The sequence below is a fragment of the Hyaena hyaena genome, unplaced genomic scaffold, assembly GCF_003009895.1.
Source record: "Hyaena hyaena isolate Hyena2069 unplaced genomic scaffold, ASM300989v1 scaffold_1408, whole genome shotgun sequence".
Classification (NCBI taxonomy): Eukaryota; Metazoa; Chordata; class Mammalia; order Carnivora; family Hyaenidae; genus Hyaena; species Hyaena hyaena.
The window spans coordinates 112,582-139,483 of record NW_024082041.1 but is presented as its reverse complement, the minus strand read 5'-3'; the positions used below and the strand labels follow the sequence as shown (position 1 = coordinate 139,483).

The window sequence follows — 26,902 nt, the reverse complement described above, 5'->3', positions numbered from 1 at the left end:
TTCTTTGTTTGGAAAAACAAAATATGCCCTTGTTTGAAACCCTGATCTAAAATATATCAAGTATTACTCAGGTCTAAGCACATCATACTTAAGATCTCATCATAGAAGGAACCACTGCTTTCTTTATCTAGTGTTTTCTGCTCTTTTTTTCTCTAAAGATATAAAAATTAAGTTGAAATTAAAATTGTAGAGACCTATACAATACACATTTCCAAAATATTGCTGATATAAAGAAGGTATGCAAATAAGCTCTTCACATTACTTTACAGAAGTTCAGAGTATTAAAAGAAACAACTAATATAGATTTTTCCCTTCTGTAGTACAATTTTGAAAAAGTTAAGTCAAGGAGCAGAAATGAACCACAGTTTTTGAGCACCTACTATGTGTGGGTGCTACACTATAATGATTATAGACTCTCTATATTTAATCCTATGGCAATTCAATAAGTTAGGTTGCATGTTTTTCACTGTATAGAACTTGGAACTCTGACCTCACACCACACACAAAAATGAACTCAAAATGGATCACAATTCTAAATGTAAAACCTAAAACTAAAAAATTTCTAGAAGAGAACCTAAGAGAAAATCTTTGTCTAACTCCAGACAAAAAATTTCTTTGTGATTTCAAGTTAGACAAAGATTTCTTAAGATATGACATCAAAAGCATGATCCATAAGGAACAAATTAATGATTAATTGGGTTTTATCAAATTTATTCTCTGCAGACATTATTGAGAATGTGAAGACAAGACACAAACCGGGACAAAATATTTGTAAATCACATCTGACAAAATATTCATATACAGAGCCTTTCAAGAACAAAGATGATACTTGAATGCCCAATAAGCACTTAAAAAGATGCTTAAAATCATTAGTCATCAAGGAAATAAAAGATAAAATCACACTGAGAGGTCACCTTGGGTGGCTCAGTAGGTTAAGCATCTGACTTTGGCTCAGGTCATGATCTCATGGTTTGTGAGTTTGAGCCCTGAGTCTGGTGAGTCTGAGTGCCACTTCAGGTGAGCATGAGCCGTGCCTCGGGTGAGGATAAGCCCCACTTCTGGTAAGCTCAAGCCCTGCTTCGGGTAAACCCTACTTCTCTCTTTTTCTCTTTCTCTGCCCATTGTGGGATTCTCTCTCTCTCTCTGCCCTTGCTTCCCCCTGCAAAAAAAAAAAAAAAAATCTCACTGAGATACTACTACATACCTTCTAGAATCCAAAAGATTGACAACACCAGGTGTTGGTGAGAATGTAGAGAAACTATAGCTTCATATATTGCTGGTGAGAACACAAAATGGTATAGCCACTTTGGAAAACAGTTTGGCAGGTTCTTATAAAGCTAAACATACACTTACCATATAACTCAATAATCTTACTCTTAGATATTTATCCCAGAGAAATTAAAACACATGTCTACACAAAGACTTGAAAGCAAATGTTCATAGCAGCATTATTCATAATAACCCCAAACTAGAAATAATCCAATGTCCATCAACCAGCAAATGGCTAAACAAAATAAATCTTACATAGTGAAATACTATTTAAACTAGGAGAAAAAAATGTAAAATATCCAGCAAAGAACTTGGGTCTAAAATACACAAAGAACTCTTACAAGTCAGCAACCCAGCTCATCTCTCTCTTTTCCAGTGTTACTTCCTTCAAACTCTGGCCCATCATGATTGCTTCCATCTCTGAACTTACAGTAACCTTAACAGGGTATTTTTCTTGTAAAATCTTTCAGATTGGCTCCTGGTTGGAGGTGAGGGGATGTAAGGAGCATCAGTGATGAAAATTAGCACAAATGGGCTAGGATAGGATGGGGCATGAATTCCTAAAGGTGAAGTGGCCTCACAGATAAGAGGTGTCTTTCATCAACCTGGTCTCTGCCACTGTAATGTCCGTGTGGCCACCTGACTTGAAAATTGATAAGCTTCCCAGAATCCCATATCATGGAATGTTTCTGGGAACAACTTTTTCCCCTCAGTGTTTCAGACCCATTTGGGTATTTTATTTTGCCTCCAGAATACCCAGGATCACTCCTACACCTATGTTTAAACATCTTTGAATCTCCCATGGTGCCTAGCACAGTGTTGAACAAGCATGTCAAAAAGAATGAATGACATAATTGGATATTCCCAAACACAGGGCAGATTTGGTTCATGGTGCCCACCATTCCTGGGCTTAAGTTCTGCACTAAGAAGAGATGGTGAAATACTGGAAATTAATAATATTGCCCTCAAGTTCAAGATACTTATTTTGATTCTGTTGGACTGAAGATGAGATGTTATATACCTGAAGCTCCCTTGGAAAATGAATGGGAAGCAAATACTAGGAACCTGTCTGCTGGGAATAAGTTCCCAGACCAATCACTTTGAGATAATTACCAAAAGGGAAATAAGAGAAACACTGTCAAGTGAGGGAAGTTTATATTTGAAGAAAAATGTACCTGACATTGTGCCTTCAGGGCAACTGGTTAATCTCCTACATGAGATATCAGGGGGCTGACACACTTTTTTCTTCAGAGGATCACCGGTGCTAAATGGAAACTGTCAATATGATGGCTGCAGAACTGTAGTCAGTGAGATACATACAATTTATAAAAGAGAAAGGGAGTCCAATTCAGGCAAGGACTTCAACATCCCATTAGTATTCCCCAGGCTTTCATGCAACACGCCACACAAGAATTATACAAAAGTGAATAAAATTCCAGGGTCTGGTAAGTACCCACCCCAACTAACTTGAGGCAGCTCATGAAAATTCTAAGACTAGTTGGGACCTCAGTGAACAGCACACAGTTTAGTGAGCTAATGAACAGGTGAAAGGAACTTTGGGTTTAGTCTTCATAGGTACAACCAGACTCTCTTCCTCTGAATGGCCTTGAAATTCTTTAATTATTTTTTCTAAATAAACTCTGCCAACAGTATAATATTCCCCCTCAATTGCATCGATTTGATTTATTTATGTATCAATTAAACTGTGTTCTAACATAGTCTCTCCATTGTAAGTCATGTTTATAAAGGTGCAGTAGTGTATTTTGTAAATACTGAACTGCTTTATGTGTTGTTTTTTGAAGATTTCTGAAATTATTCAGAGAACGTGAACTACTAAACTGGTACCTGATTTATTCATTATGGACAGCAAAGGCTTAAAAAATTACATTTGTAAATAAATAATTTTTGTAATAATAATAATTTTTGTAATTAAAAAATTACATTTGTAAGAATAATATATATTAAAACTATCATCATGTTAAGATGTCCAAGGAAATCTGGTTACTTAAATTTAAAATGGTTAGGATTTGATCTGTTAAATTTATGCATTATATAAATGATGACCAAGGAACAAATGAGTTTGCACTTATTTTTTATGCAAAAATTATTAAGTTCATAAATAAAATAAACTTTGTCAGCTGAACTTGAATTTAAAGTAAACTTTAAATCAAGTGTTGATTAAAATCAAAGTAACAACAGATATTCTTTTACGAGTATAAAAGGCTTCCCAAGGAAGTACAAGTTAATGGGAATTTGTCAAAGCTTTCACTTCATAGACTCTCAGCTCCACAGTCAAGAAAGAGAACCAAGGGCACCACTACTGAGCAATTACATACCAAGTGGGTCATACCTGCAGAATCCTAAACCAACAGAAGTCCTCAGAGCTTTCTCTAGCAAATGTCCATCAATTCTAGGAAAACCAACACTGGCAAGGGAAGTGGAAGGTAAGGGGCATCGATCTGGAGAAACACAATCTAGATGGTCTGGGATGGAGAAGGGTCTCCAACTGACTTGAAAATCCAGAGAACCTCAAAATCTAGGAGCCAATAAGAATTTGAAGACGCTTTCCAGGATCCCATAGCATAGAATGCTTCTGGGAACAACTAAGAAGTTTATCAACTCCCCTCAAATATTTTCTTTAGCCTCTAGAACATTCAGAATCACCCCTACACCCACACTTGCCAAGTGGGATCCTTGTGGGGCTAAACACTGAGCAGCCTCCACTTTGTGTCCATCAAAGGAGGCACAAGGTCTTCTATCACAGCTGCACTAAGTTACGAAGAACAGACTTCTTAAAAGGCGCCCAAAAGCATGGAGGCAATAAGTCATGGAAGGCTGGGGCCAACCTGCATCCTGGACCTAACTGTGTCACCACCAACAAGCTCGGGATGCTTGGACAGAGCTTTTTCAAAGCTTTTTTTGTGACTTGGCAAGTATCATGTCTGTGAAAAGAACGTGAACTTACTTTGGAACAGGGTTTGTTATGAAAAGCCACTGAAATAACACTTTAAAACCTAGAAAAATACAAGAATAAATGTAGTGAATTAGATCCTTTATTATAAAGTCTGAAGATGCTAGGGCTGCTTTATATGCAGCAGTTGGAAATGATAAGCTGATTCAGTGAAATATCACATGTACGGGCACCCATTTAACTAACAAGTAGGACAGAATTTGGTTTCTCTAACACTTTCTAATCAAATTTCAACAAGACCAGAAAAGGGCAGCATAAATGAGATGGGGAGGAAAAAAAGTTCTACAGACTGAAGTTAATATCATAAAATATTAGATTTTATGCCAATTCTGTGTTAGCTCAGGCAGTTAGCTCACTTAGTCTTTTCAATAATCCTAGAAGGTAGAAATTATTATTCCCTTCTTAGTGGGGAAAAACTGAGGTGTGAAAGTTGAAGCAATTTGCCTGTTCCTGGGGAAGAAAAATAGCCCTAAGAACTTCAGTCTGCATGGCACCAGAAAGAGTGAAGGCCATGACAATCTGTCCCTAGAATCCATGACGATCTGTCCCTAGAATCCTGAAGACTATGGTACCTGTGCTTCCTTCACATTTCAACAGAGGCTGAAAAATCTAGCAAGTCCTCATGGAAATGTCAGTGATGGACTCTTGCTGTCAAATTTCTAAATGGTCCTGTTTCTCTTCTCACGCCCAGTAGTGAATGTTAAGTGTGCATCCTAGAGCCATCCAGGCCTTACCACACTGTCCTCCTTCCTCAAAATGAGCTCTAAGTTCAGATGAAAGGAAGCAGCCATCACTCTGGTGTCAGCACGGGCCTGCGAGAAGATCCCAGGTTTCAGCAGCAGCTAAAAGGAGGCCCTGGAGTCACTGTGCTCATTGCATTCTCTCAGGTGAGCAACTTTCATTCCCATCAAAATAGGAGGAGACAAAAAAATTCATCAGGAAGTGTGTTGCAATTTCACAGACTGACAGATGGAGGCATGTAGCAATACATCTTTTATTACTTCCCTTGACGGCTACAGATTGCATGCGGAGTTTAACCGGGTTGATACACACATTCTGCAGGTGTATTGTTGAGAGAAAAAATTTTGGACGTTTTTCTACCTATCATGGATATAAAGTATCTAGGTATGGAAAGAAATTTCTTAGTAGACCAAAGAATGTTTCCCCCTACTGCTCCAAATACCCTCTAGTTACATAATCCTAACATAGGCATTTTCATGGCTGGTAAGTTTATTTTCAAACATGGATAGGCCAGCCTGCATTAGAGATTTCTCTTCTGTTGTGTTTATAAAATGATCTGTAATCAATGATTCTACAACTAAGGAATGCAACTTTTACTAAAGCCTCAGGCTAAATAAGGGGCTATATTTATGTTGTACATAAATAAACAGCTTAGGATGATTAAACGTGATATTCTCAATGCGACTTTCACAGTTAAAAAACTGGAATTGCACTGTGCCTAGACAGCTGTTCTAGGTAGCAAGTACCCACAGGTCAGGGAAGCTAGCTCTTCACTAGCCAGTAACAGTGACATCATATTGCACTTGATGAAAGAGCCTTCCCAGAGGCACTCACCCCTGATAAGAACACTGTGTGGATTAGAAGTACAAACAGAAGAAAAGATCATTTTCCACCTCAGTGTCAGATGCCATGGGTGTATCAGCTAATGAAAACAATATTTCTCTGAGGAATGTGGAATGTATTTAATATTTCCACCGAATAATTGTTTCACCACCATTATAAGATGTGGAGACAGAAACGGAGCTGACTCTATTCTTCTTATCTGTTCTTCTTATCACATTATGAGACTCCCCATTAGGGTGTCAGGCATCCTAAGAGTGCCCCAGAAGACAGCTCTGGTGTAAGTAGAGACCACACATGGTAGTGGAATGACAACTAATGGCCTAAAAAATGGTGATGTTAGCATATTCATGCTGCATCACATACAGGAATAAATATAACTTACATGTGAATATATTTATAATATACTTAACTGTGCACTTACATTATGTCTTAAAACATAACATCAAAATTCCGCATCTCAAACTGGTCTAGTTGACATACTATATCACAAAGACATTTAATCATGTAGCTTTCATTAATTTCAGTGAGAAACCCAGACCACAACTGATCCCTGATAATCCTTTAAATTTTAAAAATTTGCCTTACAAAATCCATGACATGGCCTTTGGAAGCCTAGGTGATGACCAGGACAAAGTATGTGAGTCCTAAAGTGGATCTACCAAGTGCTACGAACCGCCCAAAACAATGTGGCTGCTTTATGGAAAAGGAAACTACACTATGTTGCAGAATCAGTCAGAGCTTCTCATATGACAAGGTGAAGAAAAGAGTCTTCTGAAACGCCCCAAGAAAACATATACGTTATGGTTAACTGTATGTGTCAAGTTGACTGGGGCACCAGGTACCCACACACTTGGTCAAACATTATTCAGGGTGAGTTTGTGAAAGATTTTTGGATTGTTTTAATCTTTGAATTGATAGACTGAGTAAAGGAGACTACCCTCCCTAGCTGGGGTGAGCCTCATCCAATCAATTAAGGGTTGAATAGAACAAGAGGCTGACCCTCCCCCCAAAGAAGGGGGAATTCCTCCTGCCAAACTGGCTTGGAGCTGGAATTTGGCTTTTCCTGCCATCACACTTGTAATGAAACATAACCTCTTCACAAGCTTGCAGGTTTTCAAACTAAAACTATACCATCAGCTCTCCTGGTTTGTAGGCCTTTGGATTTGGACCTGGAACAAAACCATTGACCCTCCCGGGTCTCCAGCATGCCAACTGCAGATCTTAGGACTTCTCAGCCTCCATAATCATGGAGGACCCATTCTTTATTTTAAAAAAATGTCATATAGAGAAGGGAGGCAAGATGGCAGAGAAGTGGGGAGCTCCGTACATTTCACTCATCCCCATCACTCAAATGGAGAAGGCCTGAAGCCATAGCAATCCTTACAGAATCCAGGAGTTGAGAGGAAAAGGAGACAGAGTCCATGGAGAAAACGTTATAGCGGCTACCTCAAGAAACAAGCCAAAGTACACATGGTGGAGAGTCGCAAATACCACTAGGAGTAGGGAAATAAAATAACGAAAGGCTCAACAAGAGACACCAAGAGACACCATTCAAAGAACACTTCCTGAATGGACAGGCCCTGGACAGGCAATGAGCCTTCTTTAATACAGCAGTACTCACAGGTGCAGAGTGCATAACAAGTTTTTAAAACTAACAAGAGATAGGAAGCTACCCAAATTGATGAAATGGAAGAACTCTCCTCCAAGAAATTCCAGGAAGAAATGACAGCTAAAGAACTGCTCAAAACAGATAGAAACAATATAACTGAACAAGAATTTAGAACCATAGTCATAAAATTAATCGCTGGGCTTGAAAAAGGCATGGAAGACATCAGAGAAACTATTGCTGCAAAGACAAAGGAGCTTAAAAATAGTTGTGATGAATTAAAATATGCTATTAATGAGATGCAGAATAAAATGGAGGTGTCCAATGCACAGATTGAAGAGGCAGAGAAAAGAATAGGTGAATTAGAAGACATAATTATACAAAAAGAGGAAGCTGAGAAAAAGAGAGATAAACTGATCCAGGAACACAAAAGGAGAGTTCGAGAGCTCAGCGATACAATCAAATGGAACAATATCTGTATCATAGGAATTCCAGAAGAGGAAGAAAAAGGGAAAGGAGCTGAAGGAGTCCTGGAACAAATTGTAGCAGAGAACTTCCACATTCTGGGGAAGGAAACAGACACTTAAATCCAAGAGGCACAGAGAACTCCCCTCAGACGTAACTTGAATCAATCTTCTGGAGGACATATATAGTGAACTAGCAAACTATACGGACAAAGAGAGAATTCTGAAAGCAGCTAGGGATAAAAGGGCCCTAACATACAAAGGGAAACTGATCAGAGTGGTGACAGACCTATCTACTGAGACTTGGCAGGCCAGAAAGGAATGGCAGGAGATCTTCAATGGGATGAACAGAAAAAATATGCAGCCAAGAATCCTCTTTCCAGCAAACCTGTTATTCAGAATAGAAGGAGAGATAAAAGTCTTTCCAAATAAACAAAATTTGAAAGAATTCATCACCACTAAACCAGCCCTACAAGAAATCCTAAGGGGGACTCTATGAGGGAAATGTTGTAAGGAACGCAAGGTACCAGAGACACCACCACAAGCATGAATCCTACAAAGAACACAATGACTCTAAACCCATATTTTTCAATAATAACACTGAATGTAAATGGGCTAAATGCTCCAATCAAAAGACATAGGGTAGCAGAGTGGATAAAAAAATAAAATCCATCTATTTGCTGTCTACAAGAAACGCATTTTAGGCCAGAGGGCACCTTCAGATTGAAAGTAAGGGAATGGAGAAATATATATCATGCTACTGGAAGTCAAAAGAAAGCTGGAGTAGCTATACTTATAGCAGACAAATTGGACTTTAAAGTAAAGGCAGTAACAAGGGATGAAGAAGGACATTCTATAATAATTACAGGGTCTGTCCATCAGGAAGAGCTAACAATTATAAATGTCTATGCACCAAACATGGGAGAACCTAAATACATAAAACAATGAATCACAAACAGAAAGAATCGTATGGATAAGAATGTGCTAAGAGCAGGGGACTTTAATACTCCACTTACAGCAATGGATAGATCAACTAGACAGAAAATCACTAAAGAAACAATGGACTTGAATGACACATTGGACCAGATGGATTTGACAGATATATTTATAACTCTATATCCTGAGGCCATGGAATTCACTTTCTTCTCAAGTGCGCATACACATAAAGCAATCCTAAATAAATATAAAAGAATTGATATCATGCACACTTTCAGATCACAATGCTATCAAACCTGAAATCAATCACAGGAAGAAGTCTGGAAAACCTCCAAAAACATGGCGGTTAAAGAACACCCTACTAAAGAATGAATAGGCCAATCAGGCAATTAGAGAAGAAATTAAAAAATATGTGGAAACAAATGAAAATGATAATACAACAATCCAAACTCTATGGGATGCGGCAAAGGCAGTCCTAAAAGGAAAGTACATTGCACTCCAGGCTTATTTCAAGAAATTAGAAAAAGTTGAAGTACAAAATCTAAAAGCTCACCTGAAGGAACTAGAGGGAGAGCAAGATAAGACAAATAATAAAAATCAGGGCAAAAATAAACAATATAGAACCAAAAAAACAGTTGAACAGATCAATGAAACCAAGTGGTGGTTTCTTGAAAAAATAAACAAAATTGACAAACCTCTAGCCAGGCTTCCCAAAAAGAAAAGAGGGAGTACTCAAATAGATAAAATCATGAATAAAAATGGACTTATTACCACCAACCCCTCAGAAATACAAGCAATTTTTATTAGGGAATACTATGAAAAATTATATGCCAACACACTGGACAACTTAGAAGAAATGGACAAATTCCTAAACACACACTCACTACCAAAATTCACATGGAAAGAGAAAATCTGAACAGACCGATAACTAGTGAAGAAATTGAATTGGTTATCAAAAATATCCCAACAAATAAGAGCCCTAGGCCAGTAGGCTTCCCCTGGGAATTCTACCAGACATTTAAATCAGAGTTAATACCCATTCTTCTCAAGCTATTCCAAAAAATAGAAATCAAAGGAAAACATCCGGACTCCTTCACAAAGCCAGCATCACTTTGATTCCCAAGCCAGACAGAGACCGAGCAAAAAAGAGAGAACTACAGGCCAATATCCTTGATGAATACGGATGCAAAAATCCTCAACAAGATACTTGCAAATCGAATACAATAGCACATAAAAAGAATTATCCACCAAGTTCAAGTGGGATTCATTCCTGGGTTACAGGGCTGGTTTAATATTTGCAAATCAATCAATGTGATACATCACATTAACAAAAGAAAATCTATAAACCATTTGATCCTGTCAATAGATACAGAAAAAGCATTTGACAAAATAGAGCATCCCTTCTTAATAAAGGCCTTTGAGAAAGTCTGCATAGAAGGAACTTACTTAAACATCATAAAAGCCATTTATGAGAAGCCCTCAATAACATCATCCTCTATGGGGAAAAACTGAGAGCTTTTCCCGAGATCAGGAACATGACAGGGATGTCCACTCTCACCACTATTGTTTAACACAGTGCTGGAAATCCCAGCATCAGCAATCAGACAACAAAAGGATATCAAAGGCATCAGAATTGGCAAAGAGGAAGTCAAACTCTCACTTTTTGCAGACGACATGATGCTCTACATCAAAAACCCGACAGACTCCACCAGAAGCCTACTAGAACTGATCCATGAATTCAGCAAAGTTGCAGGGTACAAAATCAACATACAGAAATGGTTGCATTTTTATACACCAATAATGAAGCAAGAAGAGAAATCAAGAAACTGATCCCATTCACAATTGCACAAAAAAACATAAAATACCTACGAATAAACCTAACCAAAGATATAAGAGATCTGTATAATGAAAACTATAAAAAGCTTATGAAGGAAATTGAAGAAGACACAAAGAAATGGAAAAACATTCCATGCTCATGGATATGAAGAATATATATTGTTAAAATTTCATTACTACCCAAAGCAATCTACACATTCAATGCAATCCCAATCAAAATTACACTGGCATTCTTCGCAACGCTAGAACAAACTATCCTAAAATTTGTATGGAACCACAAAAAACCCTGAATAACCAAAGTAATATTGAAGAAGAAACCAAAAAAGGAGGCATCACCATCCCAGACATTAGCCTCTACTACAAAGCTGTCATCATCAAGACAGTATGGTACTGGCACAAAAACAGACACATAGACCAATGGAATAGAATTGAGAACTCAGAATTGGACCCACAAATGTATGGCCAACTAATCTTTGACAAAGCAGGAAAGAGTATCCAATGGAAAAAATACAGCCTCTTTTACAGATGGTGCTGGGAGAACTGGACAACAACATGCAGAAGAATGAAACTAGATCATTTTCTCACAACATACAAAATAAACTCAAAATGGATAAAGGACCTGAATGTGAGACAGGAAACCATCAAAACCCTAGAGGAGAAAGCAGGAAACAACCTCCTTGAACTCAACCACAGCAACCTCTTACTTGACACATCCCCCAAAGCAAGGGAATCAAGAGCAAAAATGAACTATTGGGGCCTCATCAAGATAAAAATCTTCTGCATGGCAAAGGAAACAATCCATAAAACTAATAGGCATCTGATGGAATGGGAAAAGATAGTTGAAAATGACATATCAGATAAAGGGCTAGTATCCAAAATCTATAAGAAACTCACAAAACTCCACACCTGAAAAACAAATAATCCAGTGAAGAAATGGGCAGAAGACATGAACAGACACTTCTCCAAAGAGGACATCCAGATGGCCAACAGACACATGAAATGATGGTCAGCATCCCTCCTCATCAGGGAAATACAAATCAAAACCACACTGAGAAACCACCTTATGCCAGTCAGTGTGGCGAAAATGAACAAATCAGGAGACTCTAGATGCTGGTGAGGATGTGGAGAAATAGGCATCCTCCTACACTGTTGGTGGGAATGTAAACTGGTGCAGCCGCTCTTGAAAACAGTGTGGAGGTTCTTCCAAAAATTATCAATAGAACTCCCCTATGACCCAGCAATAGCACTGCTAGGAATTTACCCCAGGGATACAGGAGTGCTGATGCATAGGGCACATGTACCCCCAATGTTCATAGCAGCACTTTCAACAATAGCCAAAACATGGAAAGAGTCTAAGTGTCCCTCAACTGACGAATGGATCAAGAAGATGTGGTTTATATATACAATGGAATACTACATGGCAATGAGAAAGAATGAAATCTGGCCATTTGTAGCAAGGTGGATGGAACTTGAGGGTGTTACGCTGAGTTAAATAATTCAGGCAGAGAAGGACTGATCATATGTTTGCACGTATAGGTGGATTAGGAGGAACTTAACGGAGCACCATGGGGGAGAAGAAGGGGAAAAATAGTTGGGGAGAGGGGGGGAGGCAAACCATGAGAGACTCTTGAATGCTTAGAACAAACTGAGGGCTAATGGGGGTAAGGAATAGAGGAAGGGTGATGATGGGCATGATGGGCATGGAGGAGGGCATTTGTAGGGAAGAGCACTGGGTGTTATATGGAAACTAACTTGACAATAAACTATTTAAAAAAAAGAAAGAAAAAAAATATGTCATATGGGGCACCTGGGTGGCTCAGGTGGTTAAGCGTCTCACTTCAGCTCCAGTCATGATCTCACGATTCATGGGTTCAAGCCCTGTATGAGGCTTTCTGTTGTTGGTGAGGGGCATTTGTCTCGCTATCTCTTCCCCTCTTCTTTTATACTCTTTCTCTCAAAATAAATAAATAAACATTTTTGAAATGCCATATATATGACATATATATACACACATAAATGAATTTTATATACACACTTTTAATATATATACACTTTTAAGATATACACACTTTTAATATGTATATTACACACTTTAATATATTTATTGTATTAAATACAAACACACAAACCCTAGTCGTTCTGTTTCTCTGAAGAGCCCTAGCACAACCTTATAATGGAAGAATATTCTTCCCTACAGAGCCACCAGAAAAGCCAAGCTGTGGATGTCTCATTCCTCACCTCGATAAATAGGCCACAGCAGCCAACAATGGTAATACTATTAGAAAGTATGTGATATTTGAAAATAAAACATTACTGAAGTATTCCTACTTATATAAGAGGTCTGGAACAAGTAACCAAAAATGTAAGAGATGGGGTGGGATGGAGTATTAAGGGTGCAGGAGAGAAGACCAAGGTGGTCCTGAGCAATCCTATGAATTTTTTTACAGGGTTATGTACATTTTTTAAGTTTATTTTTGAGAGAGAGAGAGCACAGGAGGGGTAGAGCGAGAGGAAGAAAGAATTTGAAGTGGGCTTAGCACTGTCAGTGCAGAGCCTGATGTGGGGTTTGAACCCATGAATGGTAAGGTCATGACCAGAGCTAAAATCAGGAGTAAGATTCTCGACTGGTTGAGCCACCCAGATGCCCCTATACTTTTTTACATTTTGTAAAAACTCAAAAGATTATATAATCACAGATGATTATATCTGATTTCTTCCTGCAGAAAGTATTCACACCACCTGAGACAGATGCAGGTGCTGCCTCCTCCCACCAAGGCTCACAGCTGTGACCACACACACAGTCTGCCACTCGACCTCCAATACTTATCAAATATGCTAAGTGACAGCTAGTCAAGCAGTAAAGAATTTTGCTTCTTCATTCTCATTGACTTAAATGCCAAGGTGGTCCTGAACCATCCTATGAATTTTAGGGCCTGTGTTCTTCTCACGGCGGCCACATATACTTAAGATCATCTTTGTATGAGATTCACAGACAGAGGAAGCAGAAGGTGTAAAAGAAGAGACTTTCAGAATTTCAAAAAAGTTCCAGGATCACAGACATTCTTTTCCAGTGTACAAGCTAAAGACATTTTAGGAAAGCTTAGAACAGGCTTGGTATATGGAATTGGTATTAGGAAGTGAAAGGGGATTTAGGATTTATTAAGCACTATCATGGATAAAGACCTAACCACTTGCTCAGGCTGGGGATTGGTGCTCAGCAGTCTTCTGTCTCACCCTGCAAAGTCTCCTGGACTCTGCCAGTTCGGTGCTCACAGTCTGCACAAAAGAAAGCTAATTCTAAAGGGAGTGTGTAACCTGGACAGGGCTAAAGGCCAAGGCCTCCATCTCCTGCCTTTTTTGTGCCTTTCTTGCCCTTGCACATCCCTTTTCCTCCTTTTTTCCCAGGGATTAAGAACCGAGGCTCTGGAGCCAGACTCTGGGATTGGAATGAATATTTTTTCCTGATAATTATTTGCTATGTATGACCTTGGGGAAGTTATTTACCTCTTTGTACCTCAGTTTCCTCAGCAGCAAAATGTAAACAACAGTACTGCCTAGCATGTGGGGTTGTGAGGATGAAATCAGTTCATGTACAACACTTTCTTGAAGCAGTCCTGGCCCGTGGTACATGTTGGTGTCAGCCCCTTACTAACCCTCTCAAGTCTCTGACTCTTCCTTCCAGACCCAACAGGTGGTAAGTTGCTTTTGGTTCATTTATTGCATTTTTCACATGGCATAGAAAGCACCTATTTACGAACCTGCTTTCCTCTAGATGGAGCAGGAATCACACATTCTCATTATCTTTCCCAGCACCCAGTGTCAGCACACAGCAGGCACTCAATAACTGTGGATTGAGTGCTTCAAGACATAACTAATTCTAACAAGGAGAGTGTGTTACCTAAGGGCTACTGGTTATGAATGGCAACGGCAATGCAGTAAAGTGAAGCTCTAGGTAGAATTCTGCAAAGAAACACAATTCACCCTTTTGGTGTACAATCAAGTCCTGAGATTTTTTTTTTTTTGGTCTAAATTTGTTTGCTTTGAAATCTTTCAAATAAGGTCACTTTGTTTACATACTTGCCCCTCTTAATGGCACAGAGTCGTAAATATAACAAAGCTGATTGAATCCATGTTACTTTTTCCCCAGGAGACCAAGATTCTGGAAATATTTATGAGCAATCTTCTATGGTTACTTTCAATTATCAATTGCACACATAATGCATAATTATTAAAGAATCATTTAAAAAATGCCCTTCCAAGTACAAACAAGAGCAAAGCATCAAGCAGATGTTGCAACTACATTATTGAGGTCTGGCTACCCCAAAATAAATTTCCCTTAAATACAGAAAGGATAACAAGATGACTGCTGGACTAACCCTGGTCTCAGGCATGTGATTTGAGCTCAGTTTAAAAAACCTTTTGTGGAAAGTGTTCTTGTGAAACACCCTACTAAAAAGCAAGCCCATGAGGTACATTCATGAGTTCGTCTAAGTCCTGAGGTGTTTACTGAGGAGACACAGGAAGGAGCCAGACAGACACGCATATGTACACACCTACTCATCCTATATCAGACCAGTTAAGGAACTCAGTAAAATTCAGTCTTTTTCCTAACTGACTTTTGTTATTCCCATATGAAATATCCACAGATGTTTCAGTTGGATCACAGATGTCACTGTCAGGTCAGAATAATAAGAGCCATATTTTCCAGTTAAGCATAAAGAAAAAGAGATAGTAAAGGAATTCAAATATGCTAATGCTCTGTAATAGAAAAGAATAGGTGAATTTGTATTTGATGTTTCCTATCCACATACACTTCTCACTTACTTAAAAGACTTTGGGAAGATGGGTCCAAGTTCAAATGGCTACTATTTAGAATGAAGAACACTAGGAACCTCCTAGAAAACAGTTCTTCCTTGCAGTGCCAAAAAGCACACCTGAGTTGAATATTAAGTGAAATGAGTTACTCTGAAAGTCGAAAGAAAAATTGCTGAAAGGTTCAGCTGGTTTTGAAAGGTTCTGATGGTTGAGTTATATGAAAAGCAAACTGGGGAGCAGGCTCCCCAGGAATTTACTCACCACTATATCCTCAGGGAATGTGTCTCTGCTGAAGGAGCCGTCATCAAAGACGACCTCATAGAAGGTCTGCGATGTCACAGCGATCACTCTGCAGCTGTAATACCGCGTGTTCCGATGCTTTGTGATGACTGTCTGCCCAACACAGATGCCCTTCTCGGCAGCTTTGGACTTCTGTCAGAAGGGGCACACAAAGATGAGAGAAAAGAAATAGAAAAAAAGAAAGACAAAAGGTAGAGACAGAAAAGAAAAGGTATACTTATTTGGGAAAAAGTAATTCATGATTTTTAATTCTAATTTTTAAACTTTATTGGGGAATAATTTCAAACTTAAAAGTTACAAGCATATGAGTAGTACAAAAACACCCCTATGTTCTTGACCCTTTGCCCAGATTTACCTATTGTTACCTATTGATATTTTTAACATTTTACCATTTCCATTTTTTTCGTATTCTGACTCTATTTTACATATACGTAAATTTACATACTCAATGTTTTCCATATGTAACTCCTTTGTTTAGAAAATACACAACTCACACACACACACACACACACACACACACTCACCATCACAGATCTTTACTCCTAAATACATCAGTTGTGTATTTTCTAAGCATGGCAATGTGGCTTCACATAACCATAATATGGTTACTAACTTTAGTAAATGTAACATGGATACAACTTATGTTCTAATTTTGTCAACTGAGCCAATAACAATCTTCAACGCCTGCCACTTCACCCCACCAGCTCCGTCCTGCCCTGCCCTTGCTCTCCAGCACAGAGTCCAGGGGAGTCAGGGTCTGCGCTATGCTGCTGCTTCTCTTTCAGCCTCTGTTAATCTGGAACATTTTCACAGCCAGTCTTGGTCTTTTATGATTGTGAGTGATACTTCCGAAGGACGCAGTTCCCCTTCTCCCTTTTTTAATAGAGCATTTACCTGATGTTTCCTCATGATTGGATTCAAGTTTATACATTCCTGGCCAGAACACCACACAGATAATGTATTCTTCTCAGGATAGCACATCTGGAGGCACATGATGCCTGTCTGCCTCTCAATGGTGATGTTAATTTTGATCCTAAACAAACTGTAGTCCAATTCCTCCACATTACAATAATTATTTCTCCCTTACACCTAATCGGCAATCTGTGGGAGAAACTTGAATGCCGCCCAAACATCCTGTTCCCATACATATCTGCTCAGCTTTAGCACCACTGACAAGTCATGCCTGATCCTATCTTTACTATGATGGTGGTGATATGCCGATTACTCCTGCTCTCACACTCCCTCCACACTTAATATCTGGCACTTGGCACTCCCCCCACATCCTGCTCTTGTGTGGGAGGGGAGGACAGAAGGCAGGAGACTGCAGAAATGGTCAGGGGCACAGGTCAGGGTCCATGAGGGGAAGAAGGGAGGAGGGCATTCCTTTGCCATCCTAACAGGTCAGGACAATATCCTGTGGGCCTAAGGAAACCACTGAGAGGTTTATGTATAGAAGAGAAATGATGTAGGTCTATATGGCTGTAGGTGGAGAAGGTGAGTGGGGAGCTTATCACAATGGGTCCAGTGGAAGATGAGGGCCTGGAGTAAGGAACTGAGGACAAAGGTACTCATGATTTGGATACAGGGGTGACTCCTTTCCAAAAAAGTGTCCCTATAGCCTCCTACATGTAAAGTGTGCTCTGTATTTTTCTCCTTAATACCATTCCCCAGTGACTGTTGGGTTGGTTGGGGAAATTTTCTTTGCTTTTTGATGTAGTTAGGTGTGTGAACATCTTGACAAAGGACAACAGTAAAAAGGCTGTAGTGATTAACTGCACTATGATTGAAGTAGACATCATTAATAGCTAGGCCACAGTATGTGACATATATTGAAATAATACCTAGTTTCCTGTTTCATTCTCCACCCAACCCCTTTAAATATATCTCACTTTTCAAAGTAAGAGAATGACTTAAATGTAGTTAGCAATGAACACGAGTGAAAGCAGTCTGCAGTTACATAACTCCAAAATTGGGCCTGCGACTGCTCCTAAGGATCCTATAGGCGGCAGCTAACTGTAGGGGGCGACATTACAACCTGTGTGGCCAACTAGAGTGGCCCTGAGGGACTTCATGCTGGCAGCAATTTTTGTAGATGTCCCTCTCTGTCAAACTGACTTAAAAACACTCATCATCAGGACTGCAAGTACTACATTTTACTATGATATTAGTTCCTGTGTACATATTTTATTAAAATTGGAATTAACCCTCTAAGGAAACAATGGTGTGGATTCGAATTCTAAGCTCCGCTACTTACTAGCTGTGTGATCTTGGGATCTTGAACCTTTATCAGCCTCAGTTTGTTCATCTGTAGGAGGGATAATACTTACATTAAAGGTTTGCTACAAAAACAGGATACAGTACATAAACTACCTAGATTTATGGGCAATTGGTTCTTAGCCACTGTTAACTGGTTTCATTTTTGTTAAGTGGAGAACATACCTAAGACCCTAGCCCAGGTTAATAAGCCACTCTTTTCTGCTGTCCCTCAGTAATTGGCATGTATGACTGTGCAGCACTCTGATTTCACACAAATGGCTGAATCCAGCCCCAAACCATCACTGTTCTGCTCTTTATCTCATCCACTTTTGATTCTAATTCTTGTCAAACATGGGCACAAAGCTATGGTCCTTAGGAGGGAAGACATGTAATGTGGCCTCCACCCCACTCCCAACTCTCTTCAAGCCCTGCCCAAATAAACTTTCAGGGACAGGTCCTCCCACAGCAGGGCAAAATCCATGCATCAGAGACAGGCGTACATGTCTTTTCTTCCATAACACCTGCCTCAGCATGTACAACACTGTTGCTGCTGGATGAATGATGAATGAATGAACAAGTGAAAGAATGAATTTTTAAAGATGAATGAACGAACTGTAAAGGATGGTTAAAGACACATTTTCAAAATGGGAGTGGACTAATTCTAATCATTCGTGGTCCAGAAAAGGGAAAAGAGAAACGAAGGGAAGTTTCAGGAAGATGTTCCTCTTTCTTAGAGGGGGTAAGCATGTATACGAGTAGGGGAGGGAATAAAGAAAGTTTATGGTAAAATTCACAGGGTCTGGAAAGTGGAGGTGACCAGTCATGGGAAAAGAAAAGTGATACAGACTTGAGAGAGAAAAGGTTGACTCTAGACTACAGCTACCTTCTTCCTACTTAGGACCTGAAATTTATGTAAACTGGCTAGTTGAAAAGATGGCTAGCATTAAATACATAGCCTTCATCCAAGTAAAACTTTCCATGAGATGCAAGCATGACCATTTCATGGGGAGTACTGAGGAAAACAGATTTTTTTCCATAATGCTATTGTGATAGGATTTCTGATTTATTTTTGCAGAGAAAATTTATTGACAAGCATTTCCCATAACTGATTATACATTCTCAAAAATATTTCCTGTCAGAAAAACCTAAGGATCTATTGATGTTAACAGTGAGGCTCTATCAGATTATAGAAATAGCTATGGTATTTTGAAGATTAGTACACAGGCTAAGGCTGAGAAAGTTAAATTTCCTTCAACATGCACTAAGCAGAAATGAACAAACAGCAGTTTAAGGGGGAAAAAATAAGCACAGTTTCTTTTTTTTCCCCAAATCAAACTTGTGAAATATTTATTAGCTCAGATGACATTATTAATTTCAAAAATGGTAAAAGTAATTGGAAAACTTTATTTATTTGTTTTTTTATTTGTTTATTTATTTATTTATTGGCATCACCCAATCAGATAACCTTTTCTTAAAATAGCTTATTGTCAAGTTGGTTTCCATATAACACCCAGTGCTCATCCCCACAAGTGCCCTAAGCACAGTTTCTTTTAAAGAAAGCTAGAGCCAATTTGAAATGCTGGGGATGCGAAAAAAATGTTAAATAAGAAAATATTATAGACATTCCATAAAAGCGTCAAAGAGTTCCTGGGGCATAAGTACACATGTGGAGTTACCAACACATGTCCATATACCTGAGCTAATTAAATTCTCCCAACAACTCTGTGAGGTAGTTGCATTTTCACTAAATAGATGAGGTAGCTCAGGTACACAGTCAAGGGACTTTCCCAAGATCTCAGAGATGGTGAGAGGCTATAGTAAGGTTCAGAGGCAGGCACTCTCCTACAGAGAGTGCCTTGGTATCATCAACCAGGAGAAGAAACATAGACAGAAATCAGAGGATAAATAAAACCTACCAGGAAGTGCACTTAATGGAATTCAAGCAGTTGCCTACAGAAGTTACATTTTCTTTTCCTTTCTTTTCTGATTTATTGAGCACCTCCTCTGTTCTACACCCTGTTGAGATACTTCTCAGGTAAGAAATCATTTAACCACTACAGTATAGTCAGTATACTTCCCAGTATACACAGAGTTGAATTGGCAACTTAGATTTGGAGCCTCTCTGGAGATGAAAAACATAGAATGTATAATTGCATATGCTGTCCATTTTTATCCATGTACACATGACACATACACACACACACACACACACACACACACACTGGTATGTTGCATAAATGCCCACAAATCTTCATTCCTTCCTGTTTTCACATCCTTTTCAGTGTGACCTTGCAGCTCTTCCTTTCAGGATCTGGACCCTATTTCCTCACCCTTAGAATATGGGCTCACCTTGTGGCTTAGCCTGTCTTAGCCAAAAGAATACAGCTGAAGTAATGGTATGCCAATTTAAAGCCTTTGCTCAAGAAGCCTTGCACAAGAATTGCTGCTTCTTTCTAGAGGCCCTAGACTGTTATGTAAACAAACTCAAGTTATCCTACTGGAAGATGAGAGATCACATGGACCAGAGTTGAGGTGCTAGACATGAACTCAGCCAAGAAAAGGCAAGCTGTTCTGCAGCTGATCATAGATGAAGGAGGCAATCTGCCTGGAACAGAAGAACCACCCCCATGAGCTCAGCCTAAATCTGTGACCTACAGAATCGCCAGCTAAAGAACTGTCATTGTTTCAAGTCACTACATTTTGTGATGGTTTGTCACACACACACAACTAAGAAAAAAGGACACTAAGAAAATATATACTAAACTGCTAGCAGATATAACTCCAGGTAATGGGATTTTGCTTATTTGCTTCTTTATGTACTTTCCTGTACTTTTTATTATGTATTTCTTTAATTATTAAAAACACTAAATGTAATAAAATACAAGAGTTCTTGAAATTTTCTAAGTTCCTTAAATAACAAGCAATCCATAGTCAGGTCTACTTAACTGAGACACTCAAAAAAAAAAAAAAAAAGCTGAAGCCAAATGATTTAGTAAGGAAAGACTACTCTCATCATTTATCTTTCACTTAAATAAGATGAAAAAAGGACTTGAAGAAATGAATATTTTGTAAAGTCGAATGATACACAAATTTAGTTACAAAATTTCATGTGACTTTATTTATACCGCCTATATTTAGGCCAAATGTGATATAACAAAAAAGGTACCTAAACACTACTGATTCCCAAGACATGGAAGATAAACAGATGATGTTCTCAGGTTTGCGTTTCTATTTAAAACAACAACAACAACAATATAAAAACAAAACCCCTCAACAAATCTTTTTGTACTCCTTGCTATACCTATACTTTCCATCATACTAAGCCACCTCTAAGGGGCAGCACAAGTAATAGGATCCAGTTGTTTAAAGGTAGAAGTGTTTTCTCTCCCTGATACTGTGTTGCCTTTAGGTGTAGGATTAGAAAGGAAACAGGCCCTTATTACATAGTTCTCTAACTTTTCTGAGACTTTACCGATGTTTAAATAGATGGCCATGCTTGAAAGAAAAGATAGCTAATTATCAATGGCCACAATACGAATAAAGAGAAACAGATGTTTCTAATGCCTGGTCTGGTTCATCAAAGGCACTCCAACATCCAATAGGCTAACTCACACAAAAAAATTAAAGCCAGTGTTGACAAAACAGGATGAAATAAATCATTACTGCTTACCTGATGAGTACACTATAGCAGTAAATCCTGAGCCAAAGAGTTAAGAACCAGATGGCAAGCAATGCAAAGAGGAAAAGCAAAGCAAGGATGGACATGGAGTAGGGGGAAAAAAAAGTGGTATTTAAATAAGCAGTCACTGAGTGCTTGTTATAAGTAAGGCACCTTGCTAGGTGCTGAAGATTAAAATACAAGAAAGAGAGAGTCCCTTCTCTCAAATAGCTCACAGGCTAGAGGCAAGTCAGACATAGCGACCGAAATGCAAAGTATTGAGAGTGTCTGGATGAGGGCAGGAAGGGACCCTCACAGGCTTCACTACAGGGAACATCTGAACCAGGTCCAAGGAAGCAAGGACGTAGTCTTATACACATGCAAGGAAGGCTGACTGAGAATGGAGTGTCTGGTGCCACAAACCTCTGACCTTTGCCACCTTGTCAGCTTGTGGGCACCTTGTCAGAACAATGTTTTTAAGTGCATAAGATAAAACAAGAAAAGATTACAAAAGAAACCAATTATGCTGAAATAATATTGAAAAGTAAATTTGTGGTATAATATCTGTGCTTCTTTAATAATGTATTAAATACTACTATCTAGTGGCAAGCCTAATAACTATTAATATTCTAATTTCAAAGTTGCGATATAAGCAATATTTTAAGATCTCTGTTACAATGGTAATGTGTTCTCTATTGTGGACAGAGTCACAGAAACTGTTAATGCCACTGCAGCCTCAAAACTGACAGAAATGTTAAATTCTCACTAAACTTAGTAGAAAACAATGGTAAATCTTTCCTCATCCTCTAACAGACAAATTTTCCTTGATATTGAAATATAAAAAAGATTATATCACCTGGAATATTTAAAGGCACAGCAGTAAACCTTCTAACAGCCTTATTTAAAAAATCGCAATAATATTACTTATATAATATTGTGCTTGTATATGGTGAAGATAAAAGGATACAGTAGATAAATGAAAATCAATGAAGGCATCTCTGTGAAGGGTGAAGTTATGGAGACTAAAATGGATAATTTTGAGGTGACCTACACTGACACAGGAATCTAACTTAAGTATTGAGGCTGGAAGGTGCACTGCATTTTCAAATATCTTTCTCCCCCATTGGGTTTTTGAGAGCAGAGAGAAGTTAGTTCACATAAGACCCCTAAAGCAAAGACTCAGGGGGAAGAAGTTCTGTGTGGCAGAAGGAAGGAAGATTCCTATGCTTTGGCAAGATCTTCTCTGACCAGACCTGGGAAAGGCTTAGCTTCATTGAAGAGTCACTCACCATCCAACAAGATGAGTCATGGGCAGAGGTGTCATCTTGGAAAAATCTCTGACTGGGTTCTCCATCTATATAATAATGTTAATAAAGGGTGTAAATCCAAATACAACAGTGTATGTAGAGCCAGTGACACTGGAAAATTGAAGAAATGATGTAACTTATCCAGCGAACAGGCCAAAAAGCATATTGCCATTTATCTACAGTAACCCTTTCACCTTCTCAACTTTATTATTTCTCCCTAATTTCTATGACTTAATAACCCAAGAGATATTATTATTGTATTTTTTCAAGGTACCATTTTATAAAAATTCCTAGAGGGATCTGAGTAAATAAATTAATACCCCCTATTATTCTTTTACCAAACTTATGTAGTAGAAGTCACTCATATAAATTTGCTTTGTAATAATGAAAGCTTTCTTTGTAAAATTACAAGAGCTAGGTAAAAATCTACCCGGAAAAACCTAAACCCCTGGGGCTTCATGAAGAAATAACTGCTCTAACGGCAGAAATGCACATGCAGACTCATAAAAATGTCAAAAGTATTTAATTTTCTACATGTCTGTTTGTTCACATGTACTTTCATTTCTTGTGGGTTTTTAAGTACAAACACAATACAGTGGGAAATGGTGGTAAGCAGTTTCCCAGTAGATTTAAGGTCTTATTCATTTTAATGTCTGTAGAAGTATAACTAACAGGATGCAGAAGGTACTGAGAAAAAAAACTAATTCTTTTCCATCTGAGTCATTAGCTCACCTCAGAGGTCTTGTTTGGTAGGGAAGTGAAGAGGACTGGGACAGGAGAACTATCTTTAGATGCTCACTCAGTCCACGCAGGGAACTCTCAACAGGTAGGCACCACCTGCTTTCTATTCCGAATAGTAAACAACTTACTTCAGAAACAGCAGAGAGAAAAGTTCACATCCATTAGACTGGTGGAGCTAGAGGGGTGTGGAAGCCTCCTACTGCTAAGATGGAACCTGACATGAGCTCCTCCTAAGTCATGTCCTACCTCATTAGTTGCTGAACATGCAAATCCCTGGATGTCTGCCCCCAGAAACTCTGCCTTGGGCTTTTACATTTTAGGAGCTCTTCAGGCTTCTTGGGTAGCAAAAGTAAAATCTGGAGATCATTCACAGAAGCCTGTGTGTGTGTGTGTGTGTGTGTGTAGAAATTAACAAGTTGATTCTAAAATTTATATGAAAATGCAAAGAAACTAAAATACTCAAAGTAATCTTGAAAGAAAAAACAATGTCAGAGGAATTATAACAGGAGAAAGGAACAGGAAAAGCACTGGCTCAATTATAAGGTAATAACAGCAATCTAAAAAAATTACCTCAGATGGAACATTTCCAACAGAGAGAAGCAAGTATCACTATATGGTGTTCTTGCCAATAAGGATTTTTGAATCTCAATTACAGCTGGTGAATGGATTAAAAATAGCTAAAATAGATGCAAAAATGTTACCAGAAAATTCAAAGTAAATTAAACTAATTAAATGGTTATACAGTCTTTCTGTGGCATTAAGAAGGAAAGCCAGGTAAATAATGACACTATGTAAGCTAATCCAAGCCACAAGCCATAGTCTTAAATTGGAAAAGTGACTACCAAAACAGCACAGTCTAAATATAATGTCACACATGCTGTGATGACTTGAAAGCTCTATACCTTTTAATGACTGACAAGCCTCTCTGAAGTGTCATTTCATCATGTGTAAAATGTATACAATCATAATACCAGGGAGGTGGTGACTGTATGGACCAAATGAGATAAGTAGTTATGTATGAAAGTACACGGTAAACTATAAAAGTCACTATACAAATATTAGCTAATGTTATATTACTTTTATTCACCCTAGTCTGTATTGATACACTGCTCCCAACAAAGGAGAGTGATCCCTTTAAACAGAAGAGAAAATTAGGGTGGCATAGGTAATTGTGGTTCTATAAAGACACAGTAGTTATGAGTGAGAGCATGAGTGAGAGAGGGAGAGAGAAAGGAGGGAGAAGAGAGAAAAGAAGAGAGGGGGAGGAGAAGGGGGAGGGGATGAGAGAGACACACAGAAAGAGAACGCACAAGATCTCAAAAGTGCAAGTTTCCAAGGTTTCTTTCAAAATTTCAGGAGAAATAGCCATAGGAACAGTGGAAGAAGAGCCAGCCAACAGCCTTCTACTGCTCTTCACAACAGCAGAGGCACAGAATCTGCCTGCCTAGCCATCGCACCAGTGTTAAAGGGGATAAACCCACAAAATCTTTCCACTGTTAATCAAGAAAATGAACATTCATCTATCAACCTATCTAGTATTAATTAAATGTATCTATGTGCCCAGCACTGTGCTTAAAAGAGGCAGAAGGGATGGGAACAAACTGAGAGTTTCTGTAGCAGGAACCCTTCCTTCTCCCACCATGTTTTCTCAGATATCACCTAAAGTTAATCTCTGTGGTCCCTAGAGCCTTGGCAAAAGTTACTTCTCACTCAGTATCTAGTAAGGACACCAGTCTTTGCTCCAAGATTTGAAGGTACAATTCAATTTGAAGGCACAATTAAAATGTGCTGAATTCTGTATTTTCTTCTAATTCCTGAAAAATATATGAGGAAAGGGAGAACAAACTTAACCAAAAGGCTTAATTAGTACTCAAGGAGGGTCAGTCAAAATTAAAAATAACTGATTAAGGTATCTGATGCCCACAGAAAAGAGCATTTCAATTCTCCTTGCTTCCTGTCACAAGCAAAAGCTTCTGAGTGCCAGGTCATCCCAGTAATGGCTCAAAGAAAAATTAAAAGAATGCTTTATTTAAAAATGTAGAAACAGTAATTTCTTATGTTTCTTTAGATACTACACTCTATAACTTCAGTGACCCCCACTACACATGGTGTGGGATAAACAGAATGCATGGCATCTCACAAAGAAAACAAGCCAATTTCAGATGAAGAATGGGAGGAGAAGTGGTGCTGATTTGCAGGTGTGAGCTTCTCAGACCCCAAGATGGCTACCAACATTCTATGGAAAGGAAGGGCATAGAATTTGGGGTGTCCCCAGGCTGACTGGCTGTTTGCCAAGAGACCTCATGAGGGCCTTTTAGTTAATTAATCCAGGGTTTTATACATCATCTTTATTGAAAGTGGATAGATAATGTTGACCTAGAAAGTAGTTTTTTAGATAGAAATGTTGGAACTTATTTGTCATTTCTATTGTTTGCAGCTAATGAAAGTTACGCTTTCATTGCATTTTGTCAGTATCTAAGGATTTCATTATGACTATGGCATCTAATTACTGTATTCTACATGAAGGAATTGAGAAACCCTGTCTCTTCTGCTTTACAAGATGTTGGAATGTCAAATACCCTTTCCTGTTGTCTGTCTGCTGACACATTCCATTTGTATTTCTCTACTGTATCCATAGTGCTTCATTCTAATACTAATGTTAAAATATGGGATTAGTGTCACTACCTAATTTTCTTAACAAGCTATCAGACAATAATGCATGCCTCAATTATTTTCTTCTTTAAAAAGACCATAAATGGTTAAAGAGCTTAAAATTTTCTGGGTACTGAGATGCATTAATTATGTGAAAAAGTGAGCAAGCATTTTACATGGAAACATACCTTACCTATGCTAAAAATTGAAGCCAGTTAAGTGGTCCTTAGAGAGGAAGACTTGATTTCCTCAGTATGTGTGGCCCTTGAAGTTGCCAACTATCAACTGTGCCATGTAAACACTCCTTACTGCAGTGCAAGCCTAGGTCTTGCTGTCTGGCTCCCTGGTTCCATGCATGCTGTGATGGGGATAACAGAACCAAGGAGGAAACATGGCATGGACAAGTTTCTCCTGGGGATTCTGATGAGTCTGCTTTTGTGATAGAAACCAAACACCTGCACCAAGATGCAGCTCTTTCTTGACTTTTTTTTTAATCAGGATTAATTT

The 26,902-nt window shown here is 38.6% G+C and overlaps 1 protein-coding gene across 1 annotated transcript in view; it reads right to left on the bottom strand.

Moving 5' to 3' along the window:
• Positions 1–26,902, bottom strand: part of LOC120225442 (lysine-specific demethylase 4C) — a gene marked incomplete at its 5' end in the record, with an annotated part of 162,290 nt that overhangs the window by 30,387 nt on the left and 105,001 nt on the right. The window contains 2 exons of the mRNA XM_039223641.1: positions 15,743–15,913; positions 18,036–18,086. Coding sequence (XP_039079572.1) covers positions 15,743–15,913; positions 18,036–18,086 — 222 coding nt within the window. The remainder of the gene's footprint in view (positions 1–15,742; positions 15,914–18,035; positions 18,087–26,902) is intronic.